General features: G+C 33.8%; 1 protein-coding gene across 10 annotated transcripts in view; it reads right to left on the bottom strand.

Moving 5' to 3' along the window:
- DMXL1 (Dmx like 1) overlaps positions 1–19,212 on the bottom strand; it is a 127,800-nt gene that overhangs the window by 17,360 nt on the left and 91,228 nt on the right. For 6 of the 10 annotated variants that reach the window (XM_072840635.1, XM_072840628.1, XM_072840629.1 and 3 more), the window contains 6 exons: positions 18,949–19,150; positions 17,803–17,920; positions 14,235–14,297; positions 4,732–4,818; positions 1,849–1,970; positions 1,374–1,515 (listed from right to left, as the gene is read on the bottom strand). In XM_072840635.1, the coding sequence (XP_072696736.1) occupies positions 1,374–1,515; positions 1,849–1,970; positions 4,732–4,818; positions 14,235–14,297; positions 17,803–17,920; positions 18,949–19,150 (734 nt within the window). The remainder of the gene's footprint in view (positions 1–1,373; positions 1,516–1,848; positions 1,971–4,731; positions 4,819–14,234; positions 14,298–17,802; positions 17,921–18,948; positions 19,151–19,212) is intronic. The other 4 variants (XM_072840630.1, XM_072840631.1, XM_072840634.1 and 1 more) reach the window with 1 other exon arrangement.

Here is a 19,212-nt window from a genome sequence, read left to right as displayed (position 1 = left end):
CAAGAACTACATTAATATAAAATAAAATACTATCACGTATTATTAAGGATGATTAAGTCTTAATCATGATTAATGAGGCACTTGATGGGATGAGCACTGGGTGTTACATGTTGGCAAAATGAATTTAAATTTTAAAAAAAATTTAAAAACTACCTTTGCTAATTAGTTAAAAAAAAAAAATTGGTGGGTGGGGGGGAGGGCAAGGCAAGAATTCTACAGGAATTAGGGAACTGAAAATTACTTCACCACCAGAAGGCCACTGAAAGAATTACTGGCCCTGGGTTTCTCTGACGCCATATATCATCATTAAGTATTAATAAAAGAATTTCATGGAGGGATAAACATGGATCACATCTTAATCAGGGCTCAAGAAGATCCTCAGACAAAACATAAACAAATGACTATGACTATGTTCCAAATAAAACTTTACTGATAATGAAATGTGAATTTCATATGATTTTCATGTGTCACAAAATACCATTCTTCTTTGGACTTTTTTTTCTACTACTGAAAAATGTTTATAAACACTATTCTCATTATGCTGAGTGAAGTAAGTCAGTCGGAGAAGGACAAACATTATATGTTCTCATTCATTTGGGGAATATAAATAATAGTGAAAGGGAATATAAGGGAAGGGAGAAGAAATGTGTGGGAAATATCAGAAAGGGAGACAGAACGTAAAGACTGCTAACTCTGGGAAACGAACTAGGGGTGGTAGAAGGGGAGAAGGGCGGGGGGTGTGAGTGAATGGGTGACAGGCACTGGGGGTTATTCTGTATGTTAGTAAATTGAACACCAATAAAAAATAAATTAAAAAAAATAAATAAACACTATTCTCAAGCATGTTTATACAAAAACAGTTGTTGAGCAAGATTTGACCCACAAACCAGAGCTTGCTGATGCCTGATTTGTACCAGTAAGTTACAAATAACTTTAAGATACAGCTCTTTGTATTTTAAATTAATTATTTAAAATAATTTCATTATCTTTTTTATATGAAAACATACTATTCTTTACAATCAAAATTCATAATTTCTAGCAAGTATGACTTATTAAAAAGGTTAAGAATTTTTAAAAAAATGTTTAAATCATTCCTTATCTATTAAACTAGAGGGGGAAAAAGGACATTTATACACAATTTTTTTTACTTTGTGTGTTTTGTTTTGTTTTGTTTTAAAAGTGGGCTCCATGCCTAGCATGCTAGGCATGCTCATCCCATGCTAGACAAGGAACCCAATGTGAGACTTGAACTCATGATCCTGAGATCAAGGCCTGAGCTGAGATCAATGTTCAACCAAATGAGCCACCCAGGCACCCCTATACACAATACATATATATATATTTTTATACACAATATTTTTAACGTTACGTACCACAGATGCTCCTCTGCCAGTCTGTGTACTACCAAGCCATGGCATGTTGATTGGAGTGCCAGGATTGCTATGTGTATATGGGGTTGTACCTTGCACAGCTGTTAAATCATCACGAGCATGTATAACCAAGAAATCTTCTGATCTACAAAAGAACATCAACTGGAATAAAAGCAACCCATCAGTTCTTCATTTCTTCTGTGATACCTGAAAGCTCTAATATATGATGTTGCATTTCCCTCTAAAAATTTTCTTCAGCTCTTAACTCCTAACTGGTACTCCTCTTACTTTACTCTCTCTTCTAACCCTCAATTCCTTCTTTTAGGCACCTGCTACCCCTTTTTCACTCTTTTTAGCCTATCAGTATCCACTACACTGACTTAGAAATATTCTTCTAAAAAATTTTGAAAGCTATAGTTCTGTGGATATCATCATTTTTAACACACCGTTACTGAGTAAAAACAAAGTACAGAAGTACCCTTTGGTTTCCATTTCAGCATCATCATCTACCCAAGTATAGATCTGTGTAGCCAGAATTCCAGAAACATCCAGTTCTTGAACATCATGGCTCGAAGCAATTGCTATGCAGTTTCTATTTGCCTAAAAAAAAAAAAAAACCATATCATAATTTTTAAATTAAAAAAGTACAACATGTATATGAGCTACTTTTAAAAATGGAAATTACAAAATAGCCCCTATAAATGCTAACTTTAAGATAGCACTTTATTTCTTCTCCCAGCACTCTGTCTCCAGTCTCCTAGTATGGTACAGTTTCCCTAAGGTTTGTACAGTTCAGAAATGTGGAGGGAGATACTGGATTGAAGCTCTAGAAGGTAGAAAAAGGTAAGGGAGATAAAAAAAATACTAAAGAAATAATAGCACATTATTCAAGTAAGATAGTATCACTTTCACCTAAAGCTTTCCATCTTAGATAAGAAAAACATAATCTGGGAGACGCTCACAAAGAAAAAGTGTAGGGGGCAGAAAAAGAGTGGGGAAAGTATGTCAGAATAAATCATAAGTGAAAAGTTGGTCAGATTCGGGACACCTAAATGGTGCATAGGTTAAGTATCTGACTCTTGGTCTGAGTTCAGGTCATGTCTCAGGGTTGTGAGATGGGAGCCCTATATCAGGCTCTGTGTTCAGTATGGAGTTTGCTGAAGTTTCTCACTCCCTTTCCCTCTGACCTCTTCTCTGCTCCCTGCTCTCTCTTTCTCTAAAATAAATTTTTTTAAAAAGTTGGTCAGATTAAATGATAAAAATTTTAAACATCTATGAACTGAAACTACTCATCTCTAAAACAGAAAATAAAATGATATGACAGCAAAGAGAAAAGAAGGTTAACATTTCCATATGTAAAATCCTAATACAAACTGAAACGAAAAAATACTCTAGAAAAAAAGATATAATGAGATAAGATATAATGAGACTTCTCAGAGATAAATCCTCCATAGGTTTCCCCATTTCTGAATGCCTGGTGAGTGACTTACTATGTTTGTTCTTCAGAATAGCTATACACCTATAGTGTCTCCCTCCAGATCAAAAGGCAGATACAGTCCAATAGAGAGGATTTAGGTTCCTTAAACTCAGCATTCCTTTCCTATAATGCAACCCACTTTATGTACAGTTATCATTTGGTCCCTTCTCTACCACACAGGGAACGAGAGCATAAATGCTGATATTCTGGATACTATTTCTGCTATTAGTAATAAACTATTTTTGGTCTCTGGCCTAGGAGTCTTGTGTCTTCTCACAGCATCCATTAAACTGAGAAAGATAACTTGTTAGCTTGAATGCAGGGAAAGATCTCAGACCTTTCACAGTTCTTAAGACAGATAATTCACAACTAAACAAGTGGGAAAAAGTTCAATCTCATCACTATTTTAAAATAATGCAATTTAAAGCAAAAGGTATTCCTTCTCAGCTACAAATCAAGCAAGGATGTAAAACAATCATCAATCTGGAAGAATAAAAATTAAACAGGTCGTCTTCCTGCACAGTGAACAACAGATTTTATATATGTGGATGATTGTTCATTACTAGTTACTCATATATATTCAAAAAAGAAAAGAAAAAGAAGTTTGTTTTATAGCACAGAATACTTAAAATCACATTTTTTTTTTTAAAGGGAAGGGAGATACTTGTTGGGTGTAGAAAATAATTTTGTATTTGTATCTGACATATATATATATCATAATGCATAGATACTACAACATGAGAACTACCTAGCTAAGGGGCTGTTCCCAAACTTGCCTGTCTTCAACAGAACTAGTCACTGTTCAGCAGTGTGTTTAAGAGGGAAATGAGACAAAGGACACAGGGAAATATGAGGACAGAATGATAAAGGACCTACCTAGAAAAAAATCAAAGAAAAGAAAGATACAGACTATAAAAATGGAGAACTGGTAAAATGATTACTGAATGTGTAATACCATAGGGTATTTTTCTAAATAATACTTAAAAATTCTTTTAAAATTAGGAATACATAAAAAGGAGACATTCATACTTAAGTGTATATATGTATTTGTGTGTGTGTATAAATGAAACTGTACAGCAAGGCATTTAGGGAAAACAGAAAATGACTAAAACAAATTTTGAAATAAAGATACATAAATAGGGCGCCTGAGTGGCTCAGTAGGTTGAGCGTCTGCCTTCAGCTTGGGTCATGATTCCAGGGTGCTGGGATGGAGCCCCCTTGCTCAGTGGAGAGTCTGTTTCTCCTTCTCCCTCTGACCCAACCCTGCTTCTGCTCACTCTCTTCCGTCTCTCTTGCTCAATGTTTCAAATAAATAAATGAAAAATCAATAAAATCAACAAATCAATAAATGAATAAAACAAATTTTGACTTTGGGCAATTGTATATCTATGGCTACCCCTTCTTTAAGGAGCTCAAAGACAGCTTTAAGGAACATGTTGAGTAGAATGTAAAGGAAAAACTAGTTAGGCAGCTACTATAGCTGTAAGTCAATGAAGGAGAATTTCTATAAGTCATATTTAAAAGCTTAAATTTGATCTAATATTAATAATCACATTCAACATATTCATATAAGAAAATAAAAAACCTCTTTGGATTAAATGCTAGAATGTGTTGTATAGACTCTAAGGCTACTGCATATATAAATACTTGATATTCTCTCTGTGTAGTACTAAAACATTATTTTATCTGTTACATGTCCAATAAATTTAATTATCAAACAATATAATCATTTTATAACATAATTTATTCAGACTGCAATTTAGGTAGTGGGAAGTAGCTTTGGGAAAGAGAAATACTAATACTGAATAAACTTACAAAATAGAAGACATTCTTCAACTATTATGAATACTTAATAATCAAAGAATAAAGAGTCTATGCACTTACTTTATTAACAGCAAAGGCAGTAATGATGTCAGATTCCTTGTGAATAATCCTTGCTTTCCCTCCAGGATATCCCAAGTCTGCTTCTATCTAAATGGAAAGAAAGAAAACATAAAAATATAGTGATTTTAGTAATAGAAAAAAAAAATGTAATCTAATCTGTCATTTAATACTTGCATTGATTATTTTAAGAAACTTCTTAGATATTTCAAAACCAAAGGCACTATTTTACATGCTAACTATCCCTAAAATAAAACTTATTTGATCAGGGAAATTAAAATTTTTTCCAGCTTGCCCTCCTATGTATAAAAAGACAGTTGATACAATATACAACTTCATTAATTGCTTATGTTTCCAATAAATTAACTTTAAAGGATTAAGACATTCTAATTATTGAAATAAGATTTTTTTACCCTATTTCTTAGCCTTGGATAATATTTTATAAATACTACAAGGTCAAAAGGCAAATATATTTATGTTTTGCACATCAAAGAGGATCACTGTTGCATATAAATCTTTTTTTTTTAAAACAACCTTTTAAAAATATAAGGACCATTCTTTTTTTTTTTTTTTAAAGGATTTTATTTATTTATTCATGAGAGAGAGAGAGAGAGAGAGAGAGAGAGAGAGGCAGAGACACAGGCAGAGGGAGAAGCAGGCTCCATGCAGGAAGCCAGATGTGGGACTTAAGGATCACGCCCTGCTCTGAAGGCAGGCGCTAAACCGCTGAGCCACCCAGGGATCCCCATAAGGACCATTCTTAGTTTACTGCCTATAGAAAAACAGGTCCAATATGGCCAGCTGAATACAGTTTACTGACTCTTAGTCTAAAGCAACTTCTAATTTATAAAAACAAAAAATGAACAAAAAAAACAACCTGAAACCCTGAAAATCTCAATAATTTTCCCAGGCCAGTAGTCATTTTTAATAGCTGAATAAACCATAATTTAATGTAGTTTAGATGAGGGAAATATATGTGACCTTCTGCTTACCCCAGAGAAGGTATATACTAGGCCTTTGAACTCAGAAGAGAATAGTGTATAAAATCAACATTTACTAAAATAAACAGAGGTAAAAAGAGGAGGCAATTATTAAGAATTAGAAATGTTAATATAGGATATTATTTCATCTTATTTTACATGTCTAACCTTCAATCTTTAAAATGAATTAGTATAAAATGATTCACAACTCATTTTGAAGTGCAGAAGTTATTAATTTAACATAAGAATATAACAGACTTAGCATGTCTGGCTAGCTAGGTCAGTAGAACATGCAGATCTTGATCTCAGGGTTGGGAATTCGAGCCCCACACTGGGTGTCAAGATTACTTAAAAATAAATTTTAAAAAAAAAGAATATAACAAATATAATTCCTGCAAAGTTTAGATAAGAACATCAACAATGCCTGTCCAGTTTGACTACTAGAACTGAGGTAGCAGTATGTTTTAAAATGGCAAATAAGACTGTTGAATGGCAAAGTTGAGACTTGTAAGATAACCAAACCCAAATAGTCCTATGCAAATAAAATTCAGTCACTAGATGTAAAGATGTAAAATATATTCTAATCTAAAATGCAACTGATAGCAAACATAAAAGACTTTCAGCGCTTGCCAAACATTTTTGTTGATTCAGAGTCAACTTCTTTTCTAAGGAAAATCTTTCCTCTGGGTACAAGAGGCCCATCGAATGAATATAATGTGTAAGTCAAATTCTGTAATTTTATGACAAAATCCCAATTTAGTATCCTATCTGCCTGGTATCTGAAGCATACTAAGTGTCCACTACTGGATTCAGAAGAAATTAGAAAGACAAATGATATTTTGCAGGCAACAGAGGAGTGTGTTAGTTGCTGGTAATAGATAGGTGGCAGGAAATATATTCATTTAACCTGTAGAGCTTTTTCAAATTTTACATTTATGGGGAAGAAAGCTCCTGCAGGCATAAACTTCAAAAACCTTCTTTAATGTGAAAAATACATTCCTGTCCTCTCATTATCTAGATTTAATAAAACATTAGTTCTTAATATTGTGGCCCCAAGATTACCTAAAAGAGAATCATCTGGAGAAAGGGGGAAAGAATGATGTTTAGTATTTCAAAAGCTTATGCATATTTAATTTTGAGAACAAGGGTAGTGGTAGGAAGTGAGATTAGAGACCAGGCAGGATTCAGTGTACAGATGGCCTCTTAAGCCTTAATAAAGAGTTCAGATTTTATTTTAAAGCTAGGAAGCTACTATAGGGTTTAGGTAATTCTGGATGTTGTGAGGCAAAGTATACAGGCTGTGAGAATGGCTGCCAGGAAATCAGGTAAGAGACTACTTTAGCAGCTGGAGTGATAATGGATTTGATTAGAGCAGTAGCATTGGTAGCACTGTGGTTGTGGTTGGAATAGGATAGTTTGCTAATGGAGTGAACTTACAGTAGGAATAAAAGAGAAAAAGAAAGGATAATTTCTAGTTTTCAGACCTGGTAACTGTGTGAGTGAAGGTAACATTTAATGAGACAAATGTGAAGAAAAAGTAGGGATTTGGGTTAAGATTAGAAGATAGAAAATTCTGTGTTTTGACATTCAGGGTGAGGTAACTATCAGATTAATAAAGCCAGTCCAGAGTTCAGGAAATGAATGGACTAGAGAGATCTGACTTAAGAGTTATCATTTAAGAGCTAGCTGTTGATATTTAAACATAAATATCATAAGATAACTCAAAGAGAAGTAAAGACAAAGAAGAGCAAAGGTTAGAGAACTAAGTCCTGAGACACCCAACGTTTCCAGATGGGAAAAAGATAAGCCAATTTAAGATGGGAGTAGTTTTTGAAAAGAAATACTTACAGAATAAATTGATAAAACAGAAAACATTCTGATAGAACAGGAAATATTCTCCAACTATGAATCCTTAGTAATCAAATATGATCCACAGAAACCAACTGAAGCAAATTTCAAGAAGGCGGCTGAGGTTAACAGTATCAAAGGATACTGAAAAACTGAATTAAAGGAAGACAGAATTGACTACTGAATTTACCATCCTGGAAGTCAAGGGCGAGTGATTAGTAAAATCTCAGCACAGTGGACTGGAGATAATACTCAAGTAGATTAGAGAGACAGGTGACTATCAGTGAATAGGGAGGGAAATCCACTGGGAAGATTCACAGGGGCATTTGACTGAATTGATAATGTTTTTTGTTTTTTTTTTAAGATTATTTATTCATGAGAGACAGAGAGAGAGAGAGAGAGAGGCAGAGATACAGGCAGAGGCAGAAGCAGGCCCCATGCAGGAAGCCTGATATGGGACTTGATCCCAGGACTCCAGGATCACGCCCTGGACCAAAGGCAGGTGCTAAACCGCTGAGCCACCCAGGGATCCCCGATAATGTTTTATTTCTTAAACTGGATGGTCCCTTCACGAGGTTTTTGCAAAATTACTCTTTAAGTCTTCTTTAATGATTTTATAGGCAATTCTACAAATGAATTTTCCTAGATAGGGAATTACATAAATGGAAGAGCAGACAGATTCAAAGGTAGGTCTTTCGGTTTTCATTTGAAAGTAAGACAATAAAATATATTTGCTTATGCTGAGAATAATCTAAGAGAAAGATAAATATTTATCATGGAAGGAGGGAAGATAACTACTGAAGCAAAGTCCTTGGGTAGATAAAGAGGAGACTGAATGGAAGATCTGGTCTTGGGACAAAAAAGTGACAGTTCATCTACTGCGAGAAAAGGCAGAGCAAAATATCTACATATAGAACAGAAGTTAAGATTTGGTGGTAGAAGATTAGTTTAAATCCCATGCATTTATTTTGATGGCAAAACAAGGTCACTGGTGGGAAACAGCAAAGGAATATTGTTAAGTTTGAGCAAATAGGGCAAAAATGGGGAAATAGAAGAGAGAACAAGAAAACAAATTCACTACATAGCAATTTATTTTGATTGTTGGAAAGTTTAATTTGGGATTTGTGGCTATATATTTTAACTAAGGCAAGCGCCCATGATTTGTGCCTTTTCTCCATCCACATTCAGCTAATGTAGGTAAAGGTGTCACTAGCTAAACCCCAAGATCTGACCTTTACTGCCTACTTGCTTGGATTCACTGACCTTTGTCCCACATTTTTCTTTAGGCTATCCTTTCCAGCTTATCTCTTAACTCAGGCAAACAGAAAGCAAAACTGCCCTTCCAGCAACAGCACCTGCCCTGATAAGACCTCCAGCCAGCCCAGACCACCCACACCAGTGTGATCTTAACCCCTGACTCCTGCCTGCACAGTTGGACCACAGAGTTATCTCTAGATTGAGGATGACTGCTTTTACCTCATTGTAATACTAATAGCTCCATCAAAGAGTAGCACAAGCCTCATTTACATAATAATATGTATATAGGCAAGTTTCCTTAAGACCTACACATGTCCTTATGTCCCTCTGCACAGGATGATCAGGCTTCCCTATCTAAATATTGATTATAATCCTAAGTTAAAGCCATTTCCCCGTGATCTCCTTATTGGCTGTAAATAAAGGTTTCTTTGTGTGACAACTCAGCCTGCTGTTTGTGACTCACCAAGGAGGGAAGCACGTTGCTTTGGTTATAAGGCACAGAGTAGAAAGGAAGTTGCATTTAAACAGGTTTAGGAATTTTTTTTAAAGGTTTTTTAATTCATTCATTTGAGAGAGAGACTGTGAGAGCAACAAGCAGGGGGAGGGGCAAAGAGTGAGGGAGAAGCAGACTCCCTGCTGAGCAGGGAGCCTGAAATGGGGCTCTATCCCAGGACCGACGTGAACCAATGGTAGACACTCAACCCACTGAGCCACCCAGGTGCCCCAGGTTTGCGAATTTTCAAGGCAAATACAAAATAGAATAGCACAAAAGGGATGAGGATTTTTGCAAAGTATTGATCATAATAATGATGGATCATGAAATCTAAGGTAGGAAAGGAAGTGGAAACATGATGTGGCCAGCTAAAAAAACACAGAACTTGCATGTGGTGTGAACATAATTTAATTTGCTAAAGGCCATACAACATAAAATCATAGTTTAAAAAAAAACCCACGATGAATATGATGGTCACAATGTAAACTTTAAGTTTAATGTAAACCCTAACGTAAGGTTTTCAGGCCACGCTTTAAAATTTGGGCTGGATATGTGAGTAAAAATAATCCAAATACTAGTGCTAAAAGAGATTTTAAGAGATGTGCAGATCAATATCTGTATATCCAGCCATTCCATTTCTGGGTATATATCCAAAAAAATGGAAAGCAGAGACTTAAACAGGTATGGTTTATATCAATGTTCACAGCAGCATTATTCACAGTGGCCAAAAGATGGAAAACACACAAATGTGTAACAACAGATGAATGGATAAACATTATATGTGATTTACCCATAATGGAATACCATTTATCCTTAAAAGCAAAGGAGATTCTGATACATACTACATACATACCTCAAGATGGTATGCTAAATGAAATAAGACAATCACACAATGACAGATATTGTATGATTCCACTTATACAGCTACATAGAGTAAAAAACTCATAGAGATAGACAGCAGGATGGTGGTTGGTGGGCTACTGAGGTGAGATGGAGACAATGGAGAGCTACTATCTAAAGTGGACAGGGTTTCAGTTCGGGAAGATGAAAAAGCTCTGGAGATGGATGGTGGTGATGGCTGCACAATAATATGAGAAAGAGACTCCCAAGCAGGCTCCACGCCCAGTGCAGAGGCTGATGTGGGGCCTGATCTCCTGACTCAGATCTCTGAGTTGAAATCAAGAATTAGACACTTAACCAACTTAGTCACAGGCACTACAGACACATTTCTTTAAAGATATGGACTACTAATGCTCACTCAAGAAGATAATAGATCACCTGATTTGCCCTTTATTTGTTAAAGAAACTGTATTTGTAGATAAAAAAAACTCCCAGGCCACCTGGTTTCTCTGGTGAATTCTACCAAACACTTAAGAAATAATACTAATTCTACACAAAATTTTCTAAAAAAATTAGAGACTATTTCCCAACTTATCCTATGAGTCCAGCATTAGTTTAAAACCAAAAAAAGGGATCCCTGGATGGCGCAGCGGTTTGGCGCCTGCCTTTGGCCCAGGGCGCGATCCTGGAGACCCGGGATCGAATCCCACATCAGGCTCCCGGTGCATGGAGCCTGCTTCTCCCTCGGCCTATGTCTCTGCCTCTCTCTCTCTCTCTCTCTCTCTCTCTCTCTGTGACTATCATAAATAAATAAAAATTTTAAAAAAATAAAAAAAAATAAAAAAATAAAACCAAAAAAAGAACCCCCAAATATCTTTAAGAATATTAACCAAAATTCTTTGTTAACATAAATGCAAAAATTCTTAAAATTTTTAATAGATCTACCAATATATAAAAAAGACAAACATACCATGACCAAATGAAGCTTAGAGAATGCAAGGCTGGTTTAACATAAACTAATCCATCCATTTATTTAGCCATATTAATGGACTAAAGAAGAACCATATGAACATCTCAATAGTGGCAAAAAAATTAATTAAAAATTTTAAAAAATTTTTAAAAAGGAGACAGAGCTGGATCACTGATTAAAAGCTTTCAACAAGCTAGGAACAGAAAGCTCCTCAACCTTATGAAGGGTATCTAAAACCCTATAGATAACAGCATACTTAATGACAAAAGACTGAATGCTCTCCCTCAAGATCAGGAAAAAGATAAAAATGTCTGCTTTTACCCTTTGTATTCAATATTGGACTGGAAGTTCTAGTCAGTGCTGTAAGATAGTGGGAGATTAGTATAAAGAAAAATTGACTAATGGTCCATGACACATATACGTCAATTGGTTTTTTAAACGGAAGAAAAGGCAATTCAGGGGAGGAAAAGATAATTTAATCTTTTCAGAAAAGAGCGGTGAATAACTGATACACAGTTTTGTTGTTTTTTGTTTTTTTTTTTTTAAATAACTGCAATCCATACTTTGTATCATTTTTAAAAACCTGAACCAAAAAAATTTTTGGTAGAATTTAAACAATGCCTTTGTGTTGTGATTTCTTTGTAGGGCAGAGCTTTAGATGCCTTTTCCATTGGAAAGTTGTGGTAGTGGAAGTCATCTTCACTAACTGTAAAACTAAAACTTGAGCAAAACAGGAGAAAATCTTTGTGACTTTTAGGTTAGGCAAAGATTTCTTAAATATGGCACCAAAAAGAATGTCCATACATGGAACAAATTTTGATGAGGTCCAACCTATGCATTAAAAACCTCTCAGTTTAAAACAAATTGTAAAGAGAATAAAAAGACATACAATAGGGTAAGAGAAAGTATCTGACAATTAGCTATAAGACTTATATTTAAAATAAACTAAAAACTATTAAAATTCTATTAAGAAAACAACCCAATCAAAAAAAAAAGACACATTTGAAAAGACACTTCAACCAAAAAGTTGTTGTTGTTGTTTTTTTAAGATCTTATTTATTCATGAGAGACACAGAGAGGAGGGAGGCAGAAACACAGGCAGAGGGAGAAGCAGGCCCCATGCAAGGAGCCTGATGCAGGATTCGATCCCTGATCCTGGGATCAGGCCCTGAGCCAAAGGCACACAGACCCTCAACCACTGAGCCACTCAGGCGTCCCTAACCAAAAAGTTAGAAGTCATACAAAAGATAAACAAGCACATGAGAAAATGCTCAATGGAAATTAAAACTACACACCTACTGGAATGGCTAAAATAAAAAGGCTGAGCATACCAAGTGTTGGAGAGGAGGTAAAGCAACTGAGATTTCATGCACTGCTGCTGGCGATACACAATGGTACCACCACCCTGAAAAATACTTTCTTAAAAAGTTAACCACACACCTACAATGCAATCTGGCCATTCTACTCCTAAGGATTTGCACAAGACAAATGAAAGCATATGCTCATACAGAGACTTGTATATGACTATTCTTACTTGTATATGACTATTCTGAGCATTCTTATTTGAAATAATTCTGGAATGGGAAGAGCTGAAGTGTTCACTAATAGATACAAAAATAAACTACGGTACAGTGATACAATGAATACATCTCAGTGTAAGCAATGAGTTGCTGAAATACCTAACGTGGAGCAATCTCAAACTAATTATGCTAGGGAAAAAAAGGACATACTATATTGATTCCATTTACATAAAATTCCAGAAAATACAAACTAATCTATATCTAATCTATAACACGAAAAAGCAGATTGGTAGCTGCTAATACAGGAAGAGGGCAGATGTGGGAGAAAAGGAGGAAGAGGGAGATTAAAGTTTTGGGAGTGATGATTATATTCATTTTCTTGATTCTGGTGATGGCTTAACCAGTGTATACATATGCGAAGATCAGTAAAATTATACTTTAATAAATACGTACAGTTATTTTAACTCAGGTATACCTAACAGAGCTGTTTAAAACAAAATTGTAACAGACACCTGGAAAATTCAGGCCAAAAATGGTTATGATGTTAACTCACCAACCAGAAAGACTACCTTTTAATGTAGTGTGAGGACTATAGAAACACCACATTATTAACATCTTAAAAATAGTGTGAAAAGAGAAATCTTTGGATAAGAATTCATAACATACAGACTAGTAATTAATGATTACCTAGGCAAGGACTTATTGTTAACTGATTGAAAGTTTCAACTATATTCTTTCAAAATTCCCAAAGGCCCGTAGATATTTCCAAAGTATGAATTGGATAAATTTATTTTGCCAAAGTTTGAGTTATAACTTGACAGCTAATCAGTCTTTTTTACTAAATGTATAAAACTATTTTTCCTTTTTTTACCAAAAGATTTTCTTTGGGAAAGAACTGGCAGTGGGAATCAGTAGCCTTAAAAACTAACTTTTGAAAAACAAAAACAAAAACAAAAACCTAACTTTTGAGAAATTTTTCCCCTAAAAATGACTTTGTTGAGAGGGTCTTAATATCAGAATAAAAAAACCCATGAGTCAAGTATCAACTTAACAGAAATCATATTTAAATGTACGATCACAAAACATTTGGGAGATATTTCATGATTACATAAACTCCTACAATTTTTGCTCTTGTTCTCAAGTGTTATGAGAAATTGCTACACATTAAGGCCAGTGCTATATGCTATTCCTACCAGAAAAATAAATGTTATGTAATAGTATTTGATATATTTTAAGGAATTAACATAATAGGAAAGCACGTTAACTTCAAAAGTGACACGGGCAAAAACAGAACAATACTACCATAATTCTGTAATGGCTACTATGATTACATTTTATTAAGATCTTCAGTTGTATTTACTTTGAAAAATCTGTAGCCAAAGCAGGTTACATTCAACTCCCTTTAAAATTGCATTCTCTTATTATTAAAACAAATAATTTTTATGATTGCATATTTAAGTTGTGGAAATTAAAGAGTAATTTGAGAGAATAACTTCATTGCACTGGAAACAAAGTCCAGTTCAAAGCTAAAATGCAAACAATTTGTTTTTCTTGTTAAAGAATGCAATTTCTAATTTCAGTTGAATGATATTTTGTACCTTATTGATGTTTGGCTCCTCCATCATAGAATTTTTGATGGTTTCACAGTTGTCCTCTAATGACTTCATCAAGAAAGAATAACCACATGACAAAGAGTAAAGACGAGATATAATACTGGGGATATGTTTTTATATTTTTAACCAAATTTACTAGAAAACAAAACTGGACTACGTTATTACTTTTAAATATCATACATCTTAAAAGAAGCCTGTGTAGGGGTGCATGCTTAAGGGTTAGGGAAAACTTATTTACCTCAGAACTCATTAACCATCACCATAAATTTTATTTCACCTCCAAGAAATTTTAACGGACTTATTTTGAAATCTTGAAATTAAAGCAAAATTGAGCCCATAGTTCTTCATACTAAAAATTTCAGAGCTACTGAAAATTAAAGTCAAATTGCTCTTCTTCATACATATTACTATGCCTTGTCTACATTATGGTATCTTACTCCTTAGCAAAACCTCCTGATTAGAAGATCTAGATTTCTAGGTTTCTAATTCTCTTTCTCTAGCCAAAAATAGTCAATAAACTGTATGAAGGCACACATCCTTTTTAAAATGGGATACTAGCATCTGTTTAAGTAGTAATTCAAGACGTCAGAAAATAAAAGAGAAATATTAAGTAGGGACAAAGATGATAGCTGTCAAGTATTTTTTTTTTTTTTCTGGTTGAAAACCATTCAAAAAAGGAAAGAAAAGAAAAGAAAACCATTCAGATACAGTCTATTTGCAGCTATCTGCACTTAATTTCAAACTAATATAAACAGGAAAGATCTTCTATTTTAAAAATGCAGTATATAAAAAAAGAAAAGCTCTGAGGATACATCAGGATTTTATTTTTTTATTTTTTATTTTTTTAATTTATGATAGACATAGAGAGAAAGGCAGAGACACAGGCAGAGGGAGAGGCAGGCTCCATGCTGGGAGCCTGATGTGGGACTCGATCCCGGGGCTCCAGGATCGCGCCCTGGGCCAAAGGCAGGCGCTAAACCACTGAGCCACCCAGGGATCCCCACATCAGGATTTTAAATATTAATATCAGATGGAGAAAGTTTCATTTTCAAATGTGTAAGGAATAAAGAAACAGCAGCAGTCTCAAAATCCTCCCATCCAAAATATAGGGCCTGTCTTGCATCTGTTTCTAAGCACCTAAAAAGTCACAGTGACTTGGACTCCAACTATTTAAATAAAATAATTTTATTAAAAAAAGAGATGGAAGGTGTTTTTGTTAATACCAAAAATAAGCTAATCAACTTTCCAGAAAAGATTAAATAATAATATACTAACTCTATAAAGTTAATATTCTATTTAAATCCATCTAATCTATGCTTCACCATATAAATTTTTCATTTTTATATTATCAAAATGTCACTAATTTTCAGAGCATCACCATCAAGAACAAAACAATAAAAAATAAAAATAAATTTTAAAAAAGAATAAAACAATAAAGCAGTAACGATTTCTAACAGCTACCAATGATCATGCCAAGTTTTAAATAAGTTAATTCTACTGGACAACACACTGCCAATTAAGGGGTACTGTACTCATTTTGCAGATAAACATCCTAAAATTCAGAGAAAATATTTAGCTTACTGGTAATTATAAAGTTTTTAGTCCATGCTTTTGATTAAAATCGTAACACAAAAATAATTTTAAAATTTTCTTACAGTATCATCCAACTCCTAAGAAAACTAAAAATAAAATAGCAAAGAAATTTAAAAGGCGTAGCCATGGCTCATTTACCTGTTATCCTTCCTTATGCATTCTGGCTTGCTCATACAATTCTTTCACCTTAGTGATTCTATTCCCTGATCCAGCTAAATAATCTAATGGTCTATCAGCTTTTTGTTTTGTTTGAGAACTATTTAATTTCCCAAGTACAAAGACTACATCAGCAGTAGAGAAAAGTTTTTATATTCTTACATCTATATTAATCAAATATGGCCATGTTTTTTAAAAAATGATTTGTACTTGGAATATTATGCTAATTGCATCTTCATGTTACAAGGTACATCAGAAAAATAAAGAAATAACAAACACATAAACATACTTTTTATACAAAATAATGCAGAAGGGATTTATAAACTATTATGAGAATGCTTTAACTTGTAATACATTATTTTAGGCAAAGATATATTTAAAATAAAATAAGAAACATTACCTCACCAGTAAATACATCCTAACTAGTTTCTGATTCAGTACATTTTTAATTTTATTTATTCAAAAATTTTCTTGAACTGTTTAATGTTAATTCATATACTCAATATTTAAGAATACATCTTACATAAGGTTAAATAAAAGTACTTCATTTGTATTAAACTTATTTCATCTATTGTTGGCTTAGATTTCAATGTTATATGGTACATATGTCAGAAGTTTTCTAAGTTAGCCAAAATTATGTTTGTTTCCTGGCTTGGCTAATCCAAATGTATTTATATAATCTGGTGAATACTAAATAATAGCTTATGCAGTTGCCTCTTATAAAATAGTGTTCAAACCGAGAGTCAATGAGCTCTATAATGAACTCTATGAATTTTTCCTTTTTTTCATTAAGGTTATATGCCATCTTGCTTACTGCTTACTTGTCTATTAAGAAGCCATTTTAATGTATAAAGTTATTGAGTCACTAAGCTGTACACCTGAAACTAATGTAACACTGTAATGTTGACTGTACTCAAATTAAAAAATTTAAAGAAGAATGAAATTAGGAAAAAGAATTCATTATATTTCCTTATTTCTTGAAATGAATTACTTTGTTTTCTGCCCCACTTCAAAAACCATACAAAGCTTGCTTTCAGACTAGTTCAATGCTTCTCAAAATGAGTTCCACAAAACAGCTGCTGGTCTTGAAACTCTTTATTACTAGTTCACGAAGACATAAGGAATTAGTACCATCACTAAGTCCACTACTGAGTTTACCCACTACCTTTTAATAGCAATACCATCACAAAAAAAGAAGTAATATGTTAATTACATTCAGGTGCAAGTTCCCCATATCATCAAAATAGAACTTTTTAAAGCTCTGAACTAAATGAGAAAAATAATCATTATAGTGATAATATCAAAGTATAATCAACTAGAATATACTTACAAATTGTGTTTACAAAATTTTGGTAAGAAGCATAATTAAAAGAATAAAAAAAAATATACATATTTGAAATGTTCTCAGTATACTGACCTAGTTTCAATTCAACTTCTAAGATAAGTTTCTTTTAACTATCATATGAAAACCATGGAAAGTTTCTATTTGATTTCCAAAACTGGCAATCATGACAACTCAAAACACAAGGTCTCAGAGAATCTTCAATCAAACAGTATCTTTTTAGGGAAAAAAAAAAAGTTCCAAATATATTTGAATTTGTTGCTTTAAATTAACTTGATTTAGGAAAATACTGAACCTCTCTCCTTTTCAATCACCTTTTCTATCTATTAAGTGGATGATAAATGTCTATGATATCAAAGTGAGTTTTTTAAAAGTCTGTAAAATGTATCTTATTTTTTATGGTTACATAATACAAAAAACTTCAAGTAATAAAAGAGTAAAAAGGTTTTAATTTATACACACCTCATTTAGACATCTTTTCTTTGTGAATATATTTCTGATAAAGGTTTCCTGAATTTCTTCCTGCTTCACCAAGTACTGCCAAAGTCTCTTCACAGACAGTGCCAGATGGTGTTTGGATCTGCAGAGACAAGACATTTAATTATATACTTTGGAGATTTCTGATTAACTTGACCACATTTCTTTAATACTCCATGAATGTTTATAATAATAGATTAACTAGAATCAGACCGTATCATTGAGGACAGCAGTCTGCAAATTTTTTCTTAAAAAAACGTATAGTAAATATTTTAAGTTTTGTAGGCTATCTTTCAACCACTCAGCCTAGTCACTGAAGTAGGAAAGCACCCATAGGTAATTTAAAATGAAAGAGTATGCCTGTGATCCAATAAAACTTTATTTACAATGCAGGAGGACAGGTGGATATGGCCTCATGGCTGCAGTTTGCTGACCCCTAGGAATCTAATATCTACCAAAATATCTCTCTCCTAGAAGGCATCTAGAAGTAGATGTACTCAAAGGGTCTGTGAACACATACTGGTCCATAAACTCTGTTACTAATGCTCACGAAGATAAGAACTTCTTATGAAATAATATAAATCAACTAGGTCATTAAGTACAACGTTTATTAATTCAGTTATCATTTTGTAGCAAGATTTATTGGTGAAGCAAGCACTGCATCAATTTACCTTTTGGTGCAAATGCTTCTTCTCCTCATGGATAGTAAAACAGCATGCTAACTAAATACTTTGAATAGCAATGTTCTGGAGTAGGTGGAAGCAAACTATGGCCCACAGGTCAAATTCAGCCTGCTTTTCATTTTCAAAAATAAAGTTTATTGGATCAGAGCCATGTCCATTTGTTTACTTATTGTCTATGGTTGCTTTGACTCTACAATGGCAGTTTAAAAGCAGCAACGAGGACTGTAGGATCCACAAAGCCTAAAATATTTACTATCTGGATTTTTGCAGGAAATGCTTGCTAACCTCTGGCCTACAATATACATCAAACAAGGACACAGATCTGAGCCAAGAACCACAAAGCAGATACAGAAGGCCTTGAATATATATATATTTTTTTTAAGTTCTAATTGATAACATTATGATTTAGTAAAACTGACTTCAAAACAGTATCCACACGACAACCTACTTGAAAGGAGTGTTTGTAGGTTCCAGCAAAGCTTTATGGCGGAGAATTGCAGGGCCTGCAGACAAACTCTCTTCAGAGGTATGACTTGCAATATAGTTTTGAGGTGGCCCACCATGGATTTCGAGTCGTCGGAGAAGAACTTGCTCCCAACACTGAAGAGTTTTTAAAACTGCATGACAAAGTGGTGAACTAACTGGAAGCTCTAAAAAGAGAAAATAAAAATGACTTATGTTTGTCTTCTTCAGTAAAATGCTACAGTTGACT

The sequence above is a fragment of the Canis lupus genome, chromosome 10, assembly GCF_048164855.1.
Source record: "Canis lupus baileyi chromosome 10, mCanLup2.hap1, whole genome shotgun sequence".
Lineage (NCBI taxonomy): Eukaryota > Metazoa > Chordata > Mammalia > Carnivora > Canidae > Canis > Canis lupus.
This window is presented reverse-complemented; position numbering and strand designations above follow the sequence as displayed.